Consider the following 13852-nt stretch of genomic DNA (forward strand, 5'->3'; position numbering starts at 1 on the left):
TTTCTAAGTTTGTAGGTTTTGTTAACTATGAACACACTTTAGTGTCATTTGCAAACACAAAACACAAAATGTTTGTACCAAAGTTCGAATTAATATATGATCATAAGCGATTTTAAAGTGATCATCGTTTTTGTTATAGTCTCCTAGGGCAGTGTTTTACAAAGTTATCAATTTTCATTTTGATTCACGAAACTGATTACATATTTATTCTAAACTGATCCATACTTGTGGGTCCGAATCTCAAGTGCGGTAAAGTTTTTAATAAAGCCGATAGCGTTAGATTCTAGTGCTTTAAGATTTTATTGTTAGAATTTATTTCTCTGGCTAGCTTAATAAAAAGAATAATATTAATATTCTAAACCGAACGCAAAATAAGTTCAACATTCTACAGATATAACCAATATCATACACTCCCTATGAATAGTGTCGTGCGATGTTCGTTAAAAATATTTGATACCAAGACGCGACGAAGACCCTTCGTCGACCCTTCGACCCTTCAATCATATGTACATGTATACGCATGTTATTGTTACGGCAGACATGTCTCGAGCCGGTCTTCGCACTGAATAGGTCTATATACATAATAAACTGCATAGAATCTCAACATATATTTCTTGACATTTGAAGAGTTTGGCAACTGCCCTGCTCTTTCCACGCTATTTGGAATGATACCGTTAATATTCTCTGTCGAAATTTTTTCATTCGTATATAAAATCAGCATTGGTCTTGAAACAAAGCTCAATATTTTGGACTGCGATTACCGATTATAATTCAACCTAAACATATATAACAGAAAAGCAACAGGCACATAAGAGAAACATCAAAAACCAAATAAAGAGATAAAAAAGTTAAAAGAATATTCGCAAAAATGCCTGAATACCTTTGCGCATATTACTTAAAAATATAAAGCCACAACTTCAAAGGTAGGTAGGTTTGGAGAGACGAAAACTATAGCGATTCTCAATCAGAACAAATCGTAGTTTAAGAAAAATGTAATGTTTCCCAGAGTTTTCGTCACTTGTAAGGACCGTTCCCAAAACCTAAACACAACCTGAATCCAAATTTCTAAAGACTTCATATCTAAACTCCTCTACATTCATCAGTTTATCGCCCGCTACTGAAGTGCAATCCACACGGTTTAACAAGCCTATTCGTAATTTATGTATATTTCAAAAGGCCAAAAATAAACGCGAATAATTAAAAAATCGAAAAATTTCAAGGTGCTCCAATAAAAGAACGAACGAACTCGAGCCCGCTCGGAAAAACTGCATGGATGTGTATTCAGTGATTATTTACACAATGATTAGATGACTGGAGCTTCGCCCATTGTCAGTCCTGATTTGTGCAAGCGACTAAGAGAGCTTGCATGCTCATTTCCCTAATAGAGGGATGCCCATGGACAGACATCCATAAGTGATAGTAATCAAGAATATGTACATACACATAATTTGTGGAGATTTCGACGCTGATTTCTGTGTCTAACATAAATGGAATTGTGCAAATTATGCAAATTATTCGGTATTGGCACAAAAATTATCCACATAAACTTATGCAACAACATTACGTTAACCACAGCACGTTTTGAATAAAATGGCTCCCATTTCCTTTGAATTTTCTCTCACGATTTGTACAAATTTTAAATTTGATTAGAAGTAGAAAGATAGAAGTCCTGGATAAAGACTACTTTAAAAAAGTGTTCGCAGGCACATCCATTACTTTAGGTTTTTTTATATTTCCTCCTTTAGAAAATATGATTTACATTGGTGTTAAAAATTTGGATTAGATGGAAGAAATCATTGTCTTTAAACCGATAAAATTGTTGTTTTTAAGAACAAGCAAGAGTACAAATAAAATGCATAACGTAGAGATTATATATAAAGCATGAAAATGTGTACGCCCATAGATTGAGTTGTTCCTCGAAAATGGCATACTTCAAAATTTTACTTCTTGGGACGATCTGTTCGTAATTGCGCACACTCGGAGGCCTTGCAGATGAAAAATAGCAGTATGACGTATGTTGATTTCAAGACGAATCATACAATCAGACAGCACGTTCTACAATAATAATAATAATTTCTTAAATGAAAATGCTCCATGTTTGTTTCGGGCAAAAAAAAAATAATTAAAATGTAAATCATATTTTCGGACGTAGGGAATAAGTTTTAATTATTTCACATTTTACCCATTTCCTAAATCTACAGCCCATATATGATTGTACATAGGTATATATGTTCGTTTTCGTTTAGCCTGACAACAATTATTCTCTAACAAATAGGATTTTCTCAGCAGATAAGAAGAATTGAACGAAAACAGTTTTATGCAGAGAAACCTTCATTCAACCTTCCATTGCAATTATCAGCCAATGGAAATAGAAAAGAAAGAGAAAAAGAAAAAAGCGATCCGCTGAAACGATATAAAAAAGAGAAAGAGTAACGATAGTTAATAAACATGAACTATGTTATGTACATAAATTAATTTTTATATAGATATAAAAATGTGTTCTAAGAAGTGATAACTTAATTCATTACCTAAGTTCCATCTGTGTGTGATAAATAGCAGCTTTTCCCCATTTAGATTCGGGCAAAAACCCTGCCGGAAAGGGGTATTTTCTTTAAATTTTATTTTTAATGTGCTATAATGTTCATAGTTAAAACAAAATAAAATAAAATAAAAAAGAACGGAATAAAATCCTAAAAAGCAAAAGAGGACAAGAAATTATTAAACATAAATAAAAAAAAAAAAAAATAAAAGTATTATTTAACACACACATCAACGATTTCTCTGTTCTTTTCGCTTATAGGAGTGGACTAGCATTGATTACACTTCAAGGCCCATTTGATGTGGAATATTTTACTTTACACATTCTTGAGCAATCATTTCAGGACCTCCGTTTGGCTATTGCAATGTTTGCAAGTGATTAGGTATACCACGGTAGTTGTTTTATTCTTCTAGTTTTTGTTAAAGAAAAAAAAAAAAAAAAAAAGTACAAAAAAATACAAAAAGAAATAAGAAAAAGAAAATAAAGAGAGAAAAATCAATTTTTAGCCTCAATCAGTTATAACTATTTATGTTCAAGAACAACACACCACCAGATTCATGACAATATCCTATCCCTTGATATTTGCATATCATGCCTTCATATATATTTGCTCAATAAAAAATATATATATATATATATACATCAGGAATGGATACGAAAACAATAATGTAAGAGGTTGTAACATTCGTCTGCAAACGCGATATGTTCTCCAAAACGATGCTTGTAATGTAAAGTCTAGCTTTACTAATGCCGTGTAGTATTTAGCTTTTTCTTAGATGCAAGCAATAGTTGTGAAATAAATCAATGGCAAACGGCCCTCTAATCTTCTTAAAAAAGTATCTTCCAAAATAATGTTTTCTACTGTGTTGCTCAGCTTTTAAGCGCACAAAAAATCTTCTTATTAGTTCGAATAGATTGAGGTCAACGTGGACTTATAGGTTACAAGAATACAAAGAATAAATAAAAAAAGCTTTTTTCTTTGATTTTAAAAATAAGAAATTTTTGAATTCTTCAGCCGTTGCATTTTAATGCTTATTAATCGATCAACAGAATTCTTAATCTGGAATATTGTTCTGTGGATATTCAGTTATAATCTGGGTGGCTAAACCGTGATTCTCTCACTCACGTTATTGGCCGAATAGACATTTCGACATCCTCACTGATGGAATTCTTGCTATGGTTAGCGCGTTCCTGCCAAACACCACTATATTCCAAGATGATAATATGTCCGTACACACAGTCAAAAAAGTTGAGCTTTGCTTTGCACAGCATGAGAGGATCATCGAAGACCCCTTAGCCAGCACAATCGTCGGGCCTCAACATAATTAAACCGCTATGGGGAATTTTGGAGCAGAGAGTGAAGAGCAGCCACCTCCAATATCATTGAATTAACCAGCGAATTTTTTGATGGAAGAATGGGACAACATTCCACTGGACACTATTCAGATACTCTACAAATCTGATCCGCGAAGAACTGCATGTGTGTTACAAGCAAAGGGTGGCTCGTCACTTTATTAATATTCTGTTCATATTATGTTGTCTATCGCCTGTATATATTAGAGCGTCCTAAAAGTTTCTTACTTATTTATTGATGCGAAATCAATAGATGACATATTTCATCTTGATTAAATGATCATGTACCGTCATTCTGGGAACTTTAGTGGCATCCACTACCTCGCGCACACTACATCGCGGATTTTTAATGAGCATACTCTTGATGAGGTCCGCACCCGTCGTTGCTTGGCGGCAGCTGCAGTCTTCATCTTGCTTATCAAAATTGCACCTCTAAATTTCTTGGACCAATTGCTGACGGTTCCAATAGCTGAGTATCACTCCCAGAAATGGCGAAATTTGAAGCAATGAAACACAATATATCGCAAACGCATCTTTCGGCTATAGTATGGCACTATAATTAACGATTCTCCTACCTTATAAAGTGATTAAAATGTGCTATTGAGCTTTGCAAACGGGCCAACAAAACACCTAATAAAAATGTGATGGAAATTAAGTGTATTTTGCTTGTAAATTAGCAAAAAGCGCCAGAGAATCAGCTCCATACGCTAGAATTTGCATAATCGCTAAGTCCACGCAAAAAAATTATTTATTTGGTAGAAAAGTTTTGCTTTCCATAGCTTTGGGATGCAAATATTCTCAGTTGATATTTCAATATAATTGAGTTGATTTGTTTATTTTCCTCCATTTTTCTGATCAATTAAAATTTAGTAAGTTAAAGTCGCCGTATCTGGCAGCGAAACTCGATATTGCAAGGTAGATAAGAATTGTAATGATTAACCCAATTTTATATGTTGGGTCGTCGTTTTTGATAACAGTTTTGCAACTTACTCGCTGAAAGAATTGCTTCACATTGCATTCTAACATAAAGTGACGACGTACCTAGATTTTGATTGCGGTGTTGTTTCAAACTTACGTTAGATTTGAGATAAACCTTTTGGAAAAATTTCGATTTCTTTGAGATTCATTTTCAATATCAAAGCACTAACCAAGTTTAAAAAGTTTCAGCCGAACAATTCAAAACCTCACGATAGAGAAGAATATGGCCCGAATTCATTCTCCGATTTTTTTGCTTGATTCCTTTAAATATATGAACAATTCTAAGGAGGACAGCGAGATAATTAAAGTGAGAATTGTTCAATTAAAAAATTCTTAGTAAACATATACGCCGTTTGTTATAATAAGGTGAAAAGCAAAATATTTTTCTCTATGAGCCATCATGTAAACTTGATCAGCAAAGACTTTAAATATTCAATCCGTCTGAATGAAAGATATTCTTTCATTGCCAAATAAAGAATGCATTCTTCTTAATATAAAACCAATTTGTTTCAGCATAGACATTATAGTTATTGTTGAGGAAAACTAAAAAAAAAAAATTATGCAATTCCCATTAATAACACTTGAAACATTTTTCTATTGAGAAAGACTTATAAATAGAGACACGATTACCGCGAAAAATATAATACAATGATGTAAACAATAATCAAGCTTATAAGTCGTTTAGCTGCGGTTCGAAAGCAATGTCGCATCATAGCGCTACTGAATGCTGGCGCTGAGGTTTCGGTATTTTTGCAATTAACATGAAAATATAGCATTATTACGTAACAATATACGATTCTGAATGGATTTGAAAATGTCCGTTCGTCCACCCTACGTCTTGTCCATGAAAGTTGAAAGAGAAAACTGAAACTCTACGAATAAGCTCTTGATTGAAGGCCGCAAATTAAACGTATTAATGGTCGGATAAAAAAGCAAAACTTCGCTACGTAAACCCAATTGTAGATATTGACCCAAGCACAAAGGTTATCTGGAAGTTTCCAATCAGACAACTGGCGCGAAATTAACTAGTAAAATGCCTTAACAATTTTTTATATAATTTTCTCAATGCTTCTATGCTTTGCATTACAAGCAATATATTAATAACTTGACCTTGGAACGTTATATGGGAAGCAGCCGAAAAGGTGGTCCGATCCAAAGCATTTTCAACAGCGTTCGTCCGCAAAAACATGTCAGTGTACAAAAGTTCGTCAAAATGTCATAAAGATTATGCCCTGTACCTTGAACACAAATTCACATAGGACAGACAGACAAAAAAGCATTTAAAGAGAGTAAGGCTATTGCTTATTATTCTCTTTTGTTTGCTATAAGAATGGTTTCCAACTTTTATTCGTTATATATGCCTCCTTTACAGTGTTGGTTTACTGTGTTAGTGCGAACAGTAAGAAGTAACGAGGAAGCGTATATTTTTTTGTATGCCTCCAATAAATGGCAACCAAGTCAAGCATTAAACCTTCTTCGTGAAGAAGAACTATTCATCTGTTCATAGTTTTCTGTCTAAATTTACCCGCCAAAATGTTATATTCCAAAAACCTCACTGTTTCGTAACAAAGTGAAACGAACACACTATAATATAAGTTCACTGATTTGGTGCGAGAAGACATTGGCGAGAAAGGAGATTGAGGCTTTGCCGCAGGCCAAAGTAAAAGGATCTAGAACGAATTACATAAAGTGGTTTGTTCTTCGGATGTTTTACTACAGGTGCTAGATGCTAGACATTCTATGGGAACTATATTCAAATATATTGAAGAATTCTTACGTAAAGAGAAACCTCATAAACACATCTTTGTATTAAATAAAGTAGATTTGGCGCCAGCAAGGGTAACGCAACGTTGGGTGGCTATTTTAAATACTGAAAATCCAACAATAGCTTCTCATACTTCAAAATTTCCTATAGGTAGAAAACAACTAGTGTTGATTTTATTGGTTAAATTATGGGAGTGCTACATCATTCGAAAAGCTCGACATTACTATTCTAGATGATCAACTCTTCGACATATTTCAATATTGCCGTTATTAAACCGAAATTTAAAGGACTTGTCGCCAAAATAATTACGCTCGTTGCAGAAAAATCTTCGTATTAGAGAAACGTTATTTTAGCTGCAAAATGTGCTGAAATAGAGTATATCTTTTAAATTGACAGTCGGATAACCAGAAAAAAGTATATAGCTTCTAACGCAGCCAAAATAGGAAAAAATTTGAATATTCAAAGCATAAGTCTTGATATATGTCGATATACATACATACATAAAAGATTTTGTGAAAATTGTTACATACTTATATATTTACCTCCGCTTTCTGATCGCATTTTCTTAGGCGGTGAAACGGAATCAACGGAGCCGGCGTCTTCTGTTTTTGACGATCGATTTCTTTCGTTTGATCCCTAAAAAAACAGATTCGTTATAATGTTTAAAAAAACTACAACTGCATTAGATCTTTTAAATATAATGTACCCAAACACTGAAATAACAAAAAAAAAAACAGTGTGCATATGTATTTACCATATTATATTTATTTTATATATGCAATAAGACCAAAAAAATAATTATTTTGAATTATGTCTGAAATTTCACAGATTTTATTTTACTGCAAGCACTTCTTCAGCCAGTGTTGCTAAGTCAAACATTTTTGTTTCTATTAAGAATTTAATTACCTTGGCAAGATATGAGGAGTGTCAAATGTGGGTATGCAAATACCCACATGAGAAGAGAAAAACTTGGGCAACAGAAGCGTACTCAGAAAAAAGGAATTTAAAATTGAATATCAAAAACAAGATCTAGAATTTGTACACTAGTCTAACAATTCGTGCACAGATGATTTATATATTTTGCTTAGTGTGGACATGGTTTTAAGCCAATCCCGCCCATTTACGCATTGATATTCTAAAAGATCTTACCAAATAATAGTTTAAATCTTACACTACTTTTTGGCAGGGATTTATAAATTGGAGTTTTTTTGCCTGTGAGTGTCCAAACTATCAAATTCATAACCAAAAATACCTATGTTAAGTTTTATCTTTTATGCAAATTTTCCCAATCATGATAACAATAAAGGGGAGGAAGCAAACGGAATCTTTTCCAGGGAAGAAGCCATTTAAATTAAATGCTCAGCCGTTTAGCGCAATATTTAAAGGATATGCGGATAATTTCATAACCGTGTTATAAATATACCAATTCTACAAATGTATTGAACATATAATTTTCATTACATTTTTCAAAGAACATTTTGTTTAAGATCAGCATCGAACTCTTCTTCTTGACTGTTTAGCGAATTAACAACATGATTCGCCGCTTTTTAAAAACATTATCGACATCATGAGAACGGAGGAAAATATTAACCACAGCCGAGAGTTTCTTTGTTTTTATTTAGTTAAAAGTACAAATGGATTTAAAATTGCGATGTGAAAGGAAAAAATCGCTACTTCTCTATACCTAAGCTGACTTTTTAACAGAATATTCACTTCAATTGCTCACAACTCTCTCTTGGCTACGAGCGTTTATTTACATTGCTATCCTCGTCTTTGCCTGGGATTTTAAAATGGATTATCCACATAACAGAAATACAAATTTTGTCATTTACGATAAAATTGGCTGGGGGTAATTTCATTATCGCCAAGAATTCTCAGTCTTTCCTTACGAATGTTTTTTGGCCGAAAATTTCTAACTCGTTTCGTACATGGTAACACCGTCGTTGTACAAAAACAGTTCTTATAGATATCTAAATAGGTTTTTGTTTGAAAAAATCTAAAATTTTTTATTAAAAAACTGATTCAAATTAAAGAAACGGTACTTTTTTCGTAAATAAGAATTATGCCTGAGGAAAGCAAAGCAAAGAAATTGGCTGCTGCTAGAAGGAAGGTAAAATACGTAGGTCTTAAAAGAATGACACGTCATTCAAGTCTAGTTCTTATTAAAAACTATTGTTTTGATTTCGTATAACATTAATGCTTCTTTCAGTTGAAGGAGTATCAGCAACGCGGCTCAAGCACACCCACGGTTTCTTCGCTAATAAACGAGTCAATACCTAATAGTAATATATCCAGTAATATATCAGAGAGATCTCTTTCAGAGTCACAATTAAATGGCAGTAACGCAACCCCTCCAAGCAATATAGAGTCAGAAGCGGGAGACTTAGCAAATACCGATGTTATTAGTTATTTTTCCAGCCATGAAAGTTTAGTAGTGGCGCAACCTGAAAACTTGACAAATAATAACTTGACGTCGTCACCTGTAAAAGAAGACATGGTCCAGGACCATACAACTTCCACAATAAATGCAATTCAAATACTTATAAATGAGAAGGCTCAGTTGACAAGTGAGTTAAATAAATATAGAACATTGTCTAAAGAAAAAGATTTAGAGCTAGAAGAGTTAAAAGTCCAGCACTCCAATGTAAACAAGCGTTTAGAAGAATTACAATGCATTTTAAAAGAACAGCAAAAACATGTCGAACAAGAAAGGTTCCATAATGCTGAATTACAGCATGAATTGGCCCAAACACGGGGAATAAGTGAAGATCAAATCACACATTTGAACGAATTAAAGATACAATTGGACATCAAAGACAAAAATTTAGGGGATTTAAACAGCGAATACAGAGCGAAGTGTAGTGAATTGGAGTTGGCGCAACTTCGTATACGTCAACTTTCAGACGAGAACAACATCAATAAAGATAATCGAGTAGAAACTTTAACACAAACGCAGTTCATGTATGAGCAACAGATACGAGATTTGCAGGCTATGGTGCAGCAATTGACCCAAGATAAGGAACAGGCTAGTACACAGTATCAGACTTACGTGCAGCAATTGAACTCTCAAGTGCAGCAACTAAATGAACGTAATGGAGAATTAACGGATGAGACGACAAAGCAAGCTGAACGCGAGCGCCAATTAGTGGAGCATGTTCAGCAATTGGAAAAGGAAATACAGAAGAATTTAAGCCGACAGGATGAGTTTAAGAGAAAAAATCAAAAAGTAAGTAGAATGAAGGGTACGTGCGTTCACAAAAGTACAGGTAATATTTTACAGGATACTGACACTCAGCAGCAATTAAAAGAATTAGAAGAACGTATTAGTGATTACGAGTTTGAGCGTCATGAATTTCAATTAAAGATTAAATCCCAGGAAGATCGGTTGGAGACACTACAACGAGATTTAGAGCATAAGCAGGAGGAACTATATGCATTGCAAGGACATCTTGATCAAATGGAATCTGACCAGCCAGATAAAAAAAAATTGCTGGCTACCATGGAATCAGATAAGGTCGCAGCATCAAGAGCTTTAATGCAGAACGCTGATCTAAAGAAACAATTAGATGAGTTGGAAGGGCGTTTTGTACAGTTGACAAACGATAAAGCAGAACTAATGAATCGCTTAGATTCTGAACAGTACAACAATCGAGAAATGCAGACAAATTATAAAACCATGCAAAATCGCTTACAAAACATTGACGAACGTTTCAAATTCAAAGATGAGGAAATGATACGTTTATCTCACGAAAATGAGGAATTAAGAAGACAGAATGAAATCCTTCAACGAATGGAAAAGGGGAAAGTTAGGGAGGAGGAGAAAACAAATGCGGAGGATGGCTCGGACATTTTGGAAAAACGGCCTGAATTTCAATATGACTATCACGAGGAACATGTTCATAAAAATATGGGCCTGAATAAAGAAGCCTTTTACCATCATCACGCGGATCAACATCACCATCAGTTTGAGAATACTTCCATGCATGATTCTTGTCAAGAAGTTACTGAAGAGTGCTTAGTGGATTTTAAAGAATCTATGGAAGAGACCGCGATTTCGCCTGCTCCATCATCATCGCACTTGGCTACCGAAGAAGCTGTGGAAAAGTTACAACAACGTTTTACCAAACTTATGAGTCAAGTGGCTGATTTGACTGAAGAAAAACAACGCTTAGAACATATAGTATTACAATTACAAGGTGAAACTGAAACAATTGGCGAATATATAGCCCTTTATCAAACACAACGGCGTATGCTAAAGCAACGGGAATATGAGAGAGCTGCCCAAACTCAGCTGTTACAAACTGAACGTCAACGAATGCATGAACGTCTGGCTTTATTGAATAATTTGGTCAGCAGATTGGGCGTAGAATTACCGAAACAAAAGTTAACCCAGCAAGTTGAACCTCATGAAACCTTGGAAAAGAGTGTCGATTCTGCCATTAAATCTACAGTAGAACAGCAGCCATGTATTAATAATTTAACTCCCCCCGAATCTCAGGAGATTCTCGCAAAAATTCACAACATTATAACAGAAATTGAGGAAAATACCAAAGAGTTGCCTTCGATCAAGCACACAGTTGACCATTTCAATTGTTGCATGGGAAAATTTGAAGTAGTTTAAATAGTAAATTTTACATTACAAGCAAAAATAAACATAATAAAAATTGCAGCGTTGCTGAGTAAAACTATGCAGCCGAAGGAATGTTATGTTCGTTTTGTAATGAATACAACTCAATTAAGGGTGTGATGTTATATATAAATATAACTAGCAAAGACACAAACCATTTTTTGCAGAGCTCTGTAAAGTCGTGAACAGAATTCTGTTAAACAAAGTCTCGGAGGAATTTAATTGAAAATACAAGTAAAATAGAACTTTTCGAGAATTTTTTTGCAAACTATTATAAACAAAACATGACTTTATGTAAATTAATTAATATTCGAAAGGACAACATTTTTACATTATATCATAAATGAGGTTGATAAGGCGATGCTTTCCCTAGCTACAGTCATGTCCTGTGAAAAAATGAAATTAGCACATAGTGAATCCTCTGTTAATAGCCTTTGCAACGATGTGCGAGTTATATTAAGTTTTGCAAGGAGAATTTTTTATGAGAGTTTTCCGTACTTAACATAATATTTTTGTACAAGTCATCGTCCAAAGGAAGCGTGGAAATTTTTGTACATTTACCGACAATAGATTATGATTAGTGAGCAAAAACCCAAAACAGGTATATTTTACGTGGTGCTGTGGGCGTGCCCTCCAACCGATCTGACTCATTTTTAGTAGCAACCCCTGTGTAAGAACTTTCAATATTTTTGCCGAATTTGAAGTCGATAGCTTCGTTTTTGCGGCCAGGAAAATGTTTACAACGGACAGTATATAGACGGACGGACTGACAGATATGGCTTAATCAGTTCAGAACCGATCGAATATGTACATTTTGTGGCGCCGCTGGGCGTTGCAAACATTTTAACAAATTAATATACCTCTCATCCTTCCATCCAAAGTAAAATAAAAGTATCATGAAAGTACAATAAAAGTATCAAGAATGTAATTTCTGATAATCTTTTTATTGGAGTTTGAAAATTGTTTTTTAGAACATAGACTGCTGCAGAAACAATGCTTACAATCAAAGTCAAGAATTTCGAAATGATTATCTCGCATTGCTCAGTGCATTTTACTTTTGCGTGGATTTGTGTGTAAACGAATGTTAACAACAGCATTTATTGCTCTTGCAAATATTAAATCGTTTTTTTTCCTCTTCTATGTATGTTGATCTAACCTTTTTTTTAAGGCACTGAGGGAGAGAGAGAGAGGGCGAAAAAGAGAATGCGTAAATAACGAACTTTTAGAAAAGCGACAATTAGAAATACACGAGGTATATAAATTAGATTTGCATGGGGATTTGCGCAAAAAATAAAAATTAGCAATGTATGTAATACCCAAAAGGAAGATTCAACAATTTACCGACAACGCACACAGCCACGATAACACCCACATTTCATTTACACAGCATCGATGCTTTTTCTCTAAGAGAGGGAGGGATGTGCAGAGTGTTTATATATGTCTAAATTTCTAAGCTTATAAAACTAAAAATGTCAGTATTGCTTTTTATTTATTGTCATAAGTTTTTCTTGTTTCGTTATTAAAAATCGTAAGTTTTTTGAGTAGTCTCCAAATTTTCTAAAAGTAAATGTCAACGAATAATTTTTAGTAATTAGGAATAAACGGAAATCGAATCGACCGTATTGTAGCTGGAGGAAGCTTCAGAGACCCTATAAAGTATATATATCCTTGATCAGTGTGAAATTCTGAGTTGACCTAACCATGTCTGTCCGTCTGTGTATTTGTCTGGTATGTTTTTGGCACTCTCCTGATCACAAAAATGAAGATATCGACTTCAAATTTGGTAGAAACGTTGGTTAATATTGAAGTTGGCTCAAATTGGTCAGAGCAAAAACGCGTGAGCAACTCAGTTCTTTTTAACAAAAATTTTTGGATTTTTGCTCGTTACTCGGAAATTATTAAAGTTAGAACCCTGAAATTGTCCATATTTACTTTCCGAAGCTCTTTACTCGCTACGCGCAAATATTGAAGAAATCACTCATGCACACAAAGTTGCAAGTGATTAAATTTAAGTTTTTCAATTTTTTGTGCGTCTCTCTCTCTCTCTAGTTAGATGTATTTGGCGACTGCGCTGCACCTAGCAGCTTCATTTGGTTGTTGAGGAGGTTGAGGAAAAGTAAAAAGACGGAAAAATGAAGCTATCGACTTCAAATTCGGCAAAAATATTGAAAGTTCTTACACAGGGATTGCTACTAAAAATGGGTCAGATCGGTTGGAGAGCACGCCCACAGCACCACGTAAAATAGACCTGTTTTGGGTTTTTGCTCACTAATCATAATCTGTTGTCGGTAAACGTACAAAAATTTCTACGCTTTCTTTGGACTATGCTGTAGTACTATAGTACTCGTACAAAAATATTATGTTAAGTACGGAAAAGTCCCATAAAAAATTCTCCTTGCAAAACCTAACATAACCCGCACATCGTTGGAAAGGCTATTAACGGAGGATTTATAAATTATAATTCTTGTATCCCAAATGCGGTTCAGTTTTCAATAAAACCGGTAGCCTCAATGAAAAACTTTTTTCAACATTCAACATGAATCGTCGACAATTAGAACACGGATTACGGCAAATAGAGGGATTTGTAATT

The 13852-nt window shown here is 34.2% G+C and overlaps 2 protein-coding genes across 5 annotated transcripts in view; one reads left to right on the forward strand and one right to left on the reverse strand.

Annotated features, from left to right (window-relative positions):
• LOC119639734 (poly(U)-binding-splicing factor half pint-like) overlaps nt 1-7490 on the reverse strand; it is a 13699-nt gene extending 6209 nt beyond the window's left edge. Inside the window, exons 1-2 of one of the 3 annotated variants that reach the window (XM_038037353.1) lie at nt 7390-7490; nt 7166-7271 (exon numbers count right to left, since the gene is read on the reverse strand). In XM_038037353.1, the coding sequence (XP_037893281.1) occupies nt 7166-7271; nt 7390-7392 (109 nt within the window). In that variant the 5' untranslated portion in view covers nt 7393-7490. Of the gene's footprint in view, nt 1-2182; nt 2404-2528; nt 2691-7165; nt 7272-7389 lie in introns of those variants that run through there. The other 2 variants (XM_038037356.1, XM_038037354.1) reach the window with 2 other exon arrangements.
• A 1095-nt stretch (nt 7491-8585) lies between these two features.
• Nucleotides 8586-11358, forward strand: LOC119639700 (golgin subfamily A member 2). Of its 2 annotated transcripts, XM_038037280.1 has the most exons (4): nt 8586-8745; nt 8845-9861; nt 9916-11247; nt 11306-11329. In XM_038037280.1, the coding sequence occupies exons 1-4, from the start codon at nt 8698-8700 to the stop codon at nt 11312-11314; spliced, it is 2406 nt and encodes an 801-aa protein (XP_037893208.1). In that variant the 5' UTR covers nt 8586-8697; the 3' UTR covers nt 11315-11329. The 2 variants fall into 2 exon arrangements, with proteins under 2 accessions (XP_037893208.1, XP_037893207.1); XM_038037279.1 differs by having other exon boundaries at nt 9916-11358.
• The last annotated feature ends 2494 nt before the right edge of the window (nt 11359-13852 follow it).

The sequence above is a fragment of the Glossina fuscipes genome, unplaced genomic scaffold (genome assembly GCF_014805625.2).
Source record: "Glossina fuscipes isolate IAEA_lab_2018 unplaced genomic scaffold, Yale_Gfus_2 113, whole genome shotgun sequence".
Classification (NCBI taxonomy): Eukaryota; Metazoa; Arthropoda; class Insecta; order Diptera; family Glossinidae; genus Glossina; species Glossina fuscipes.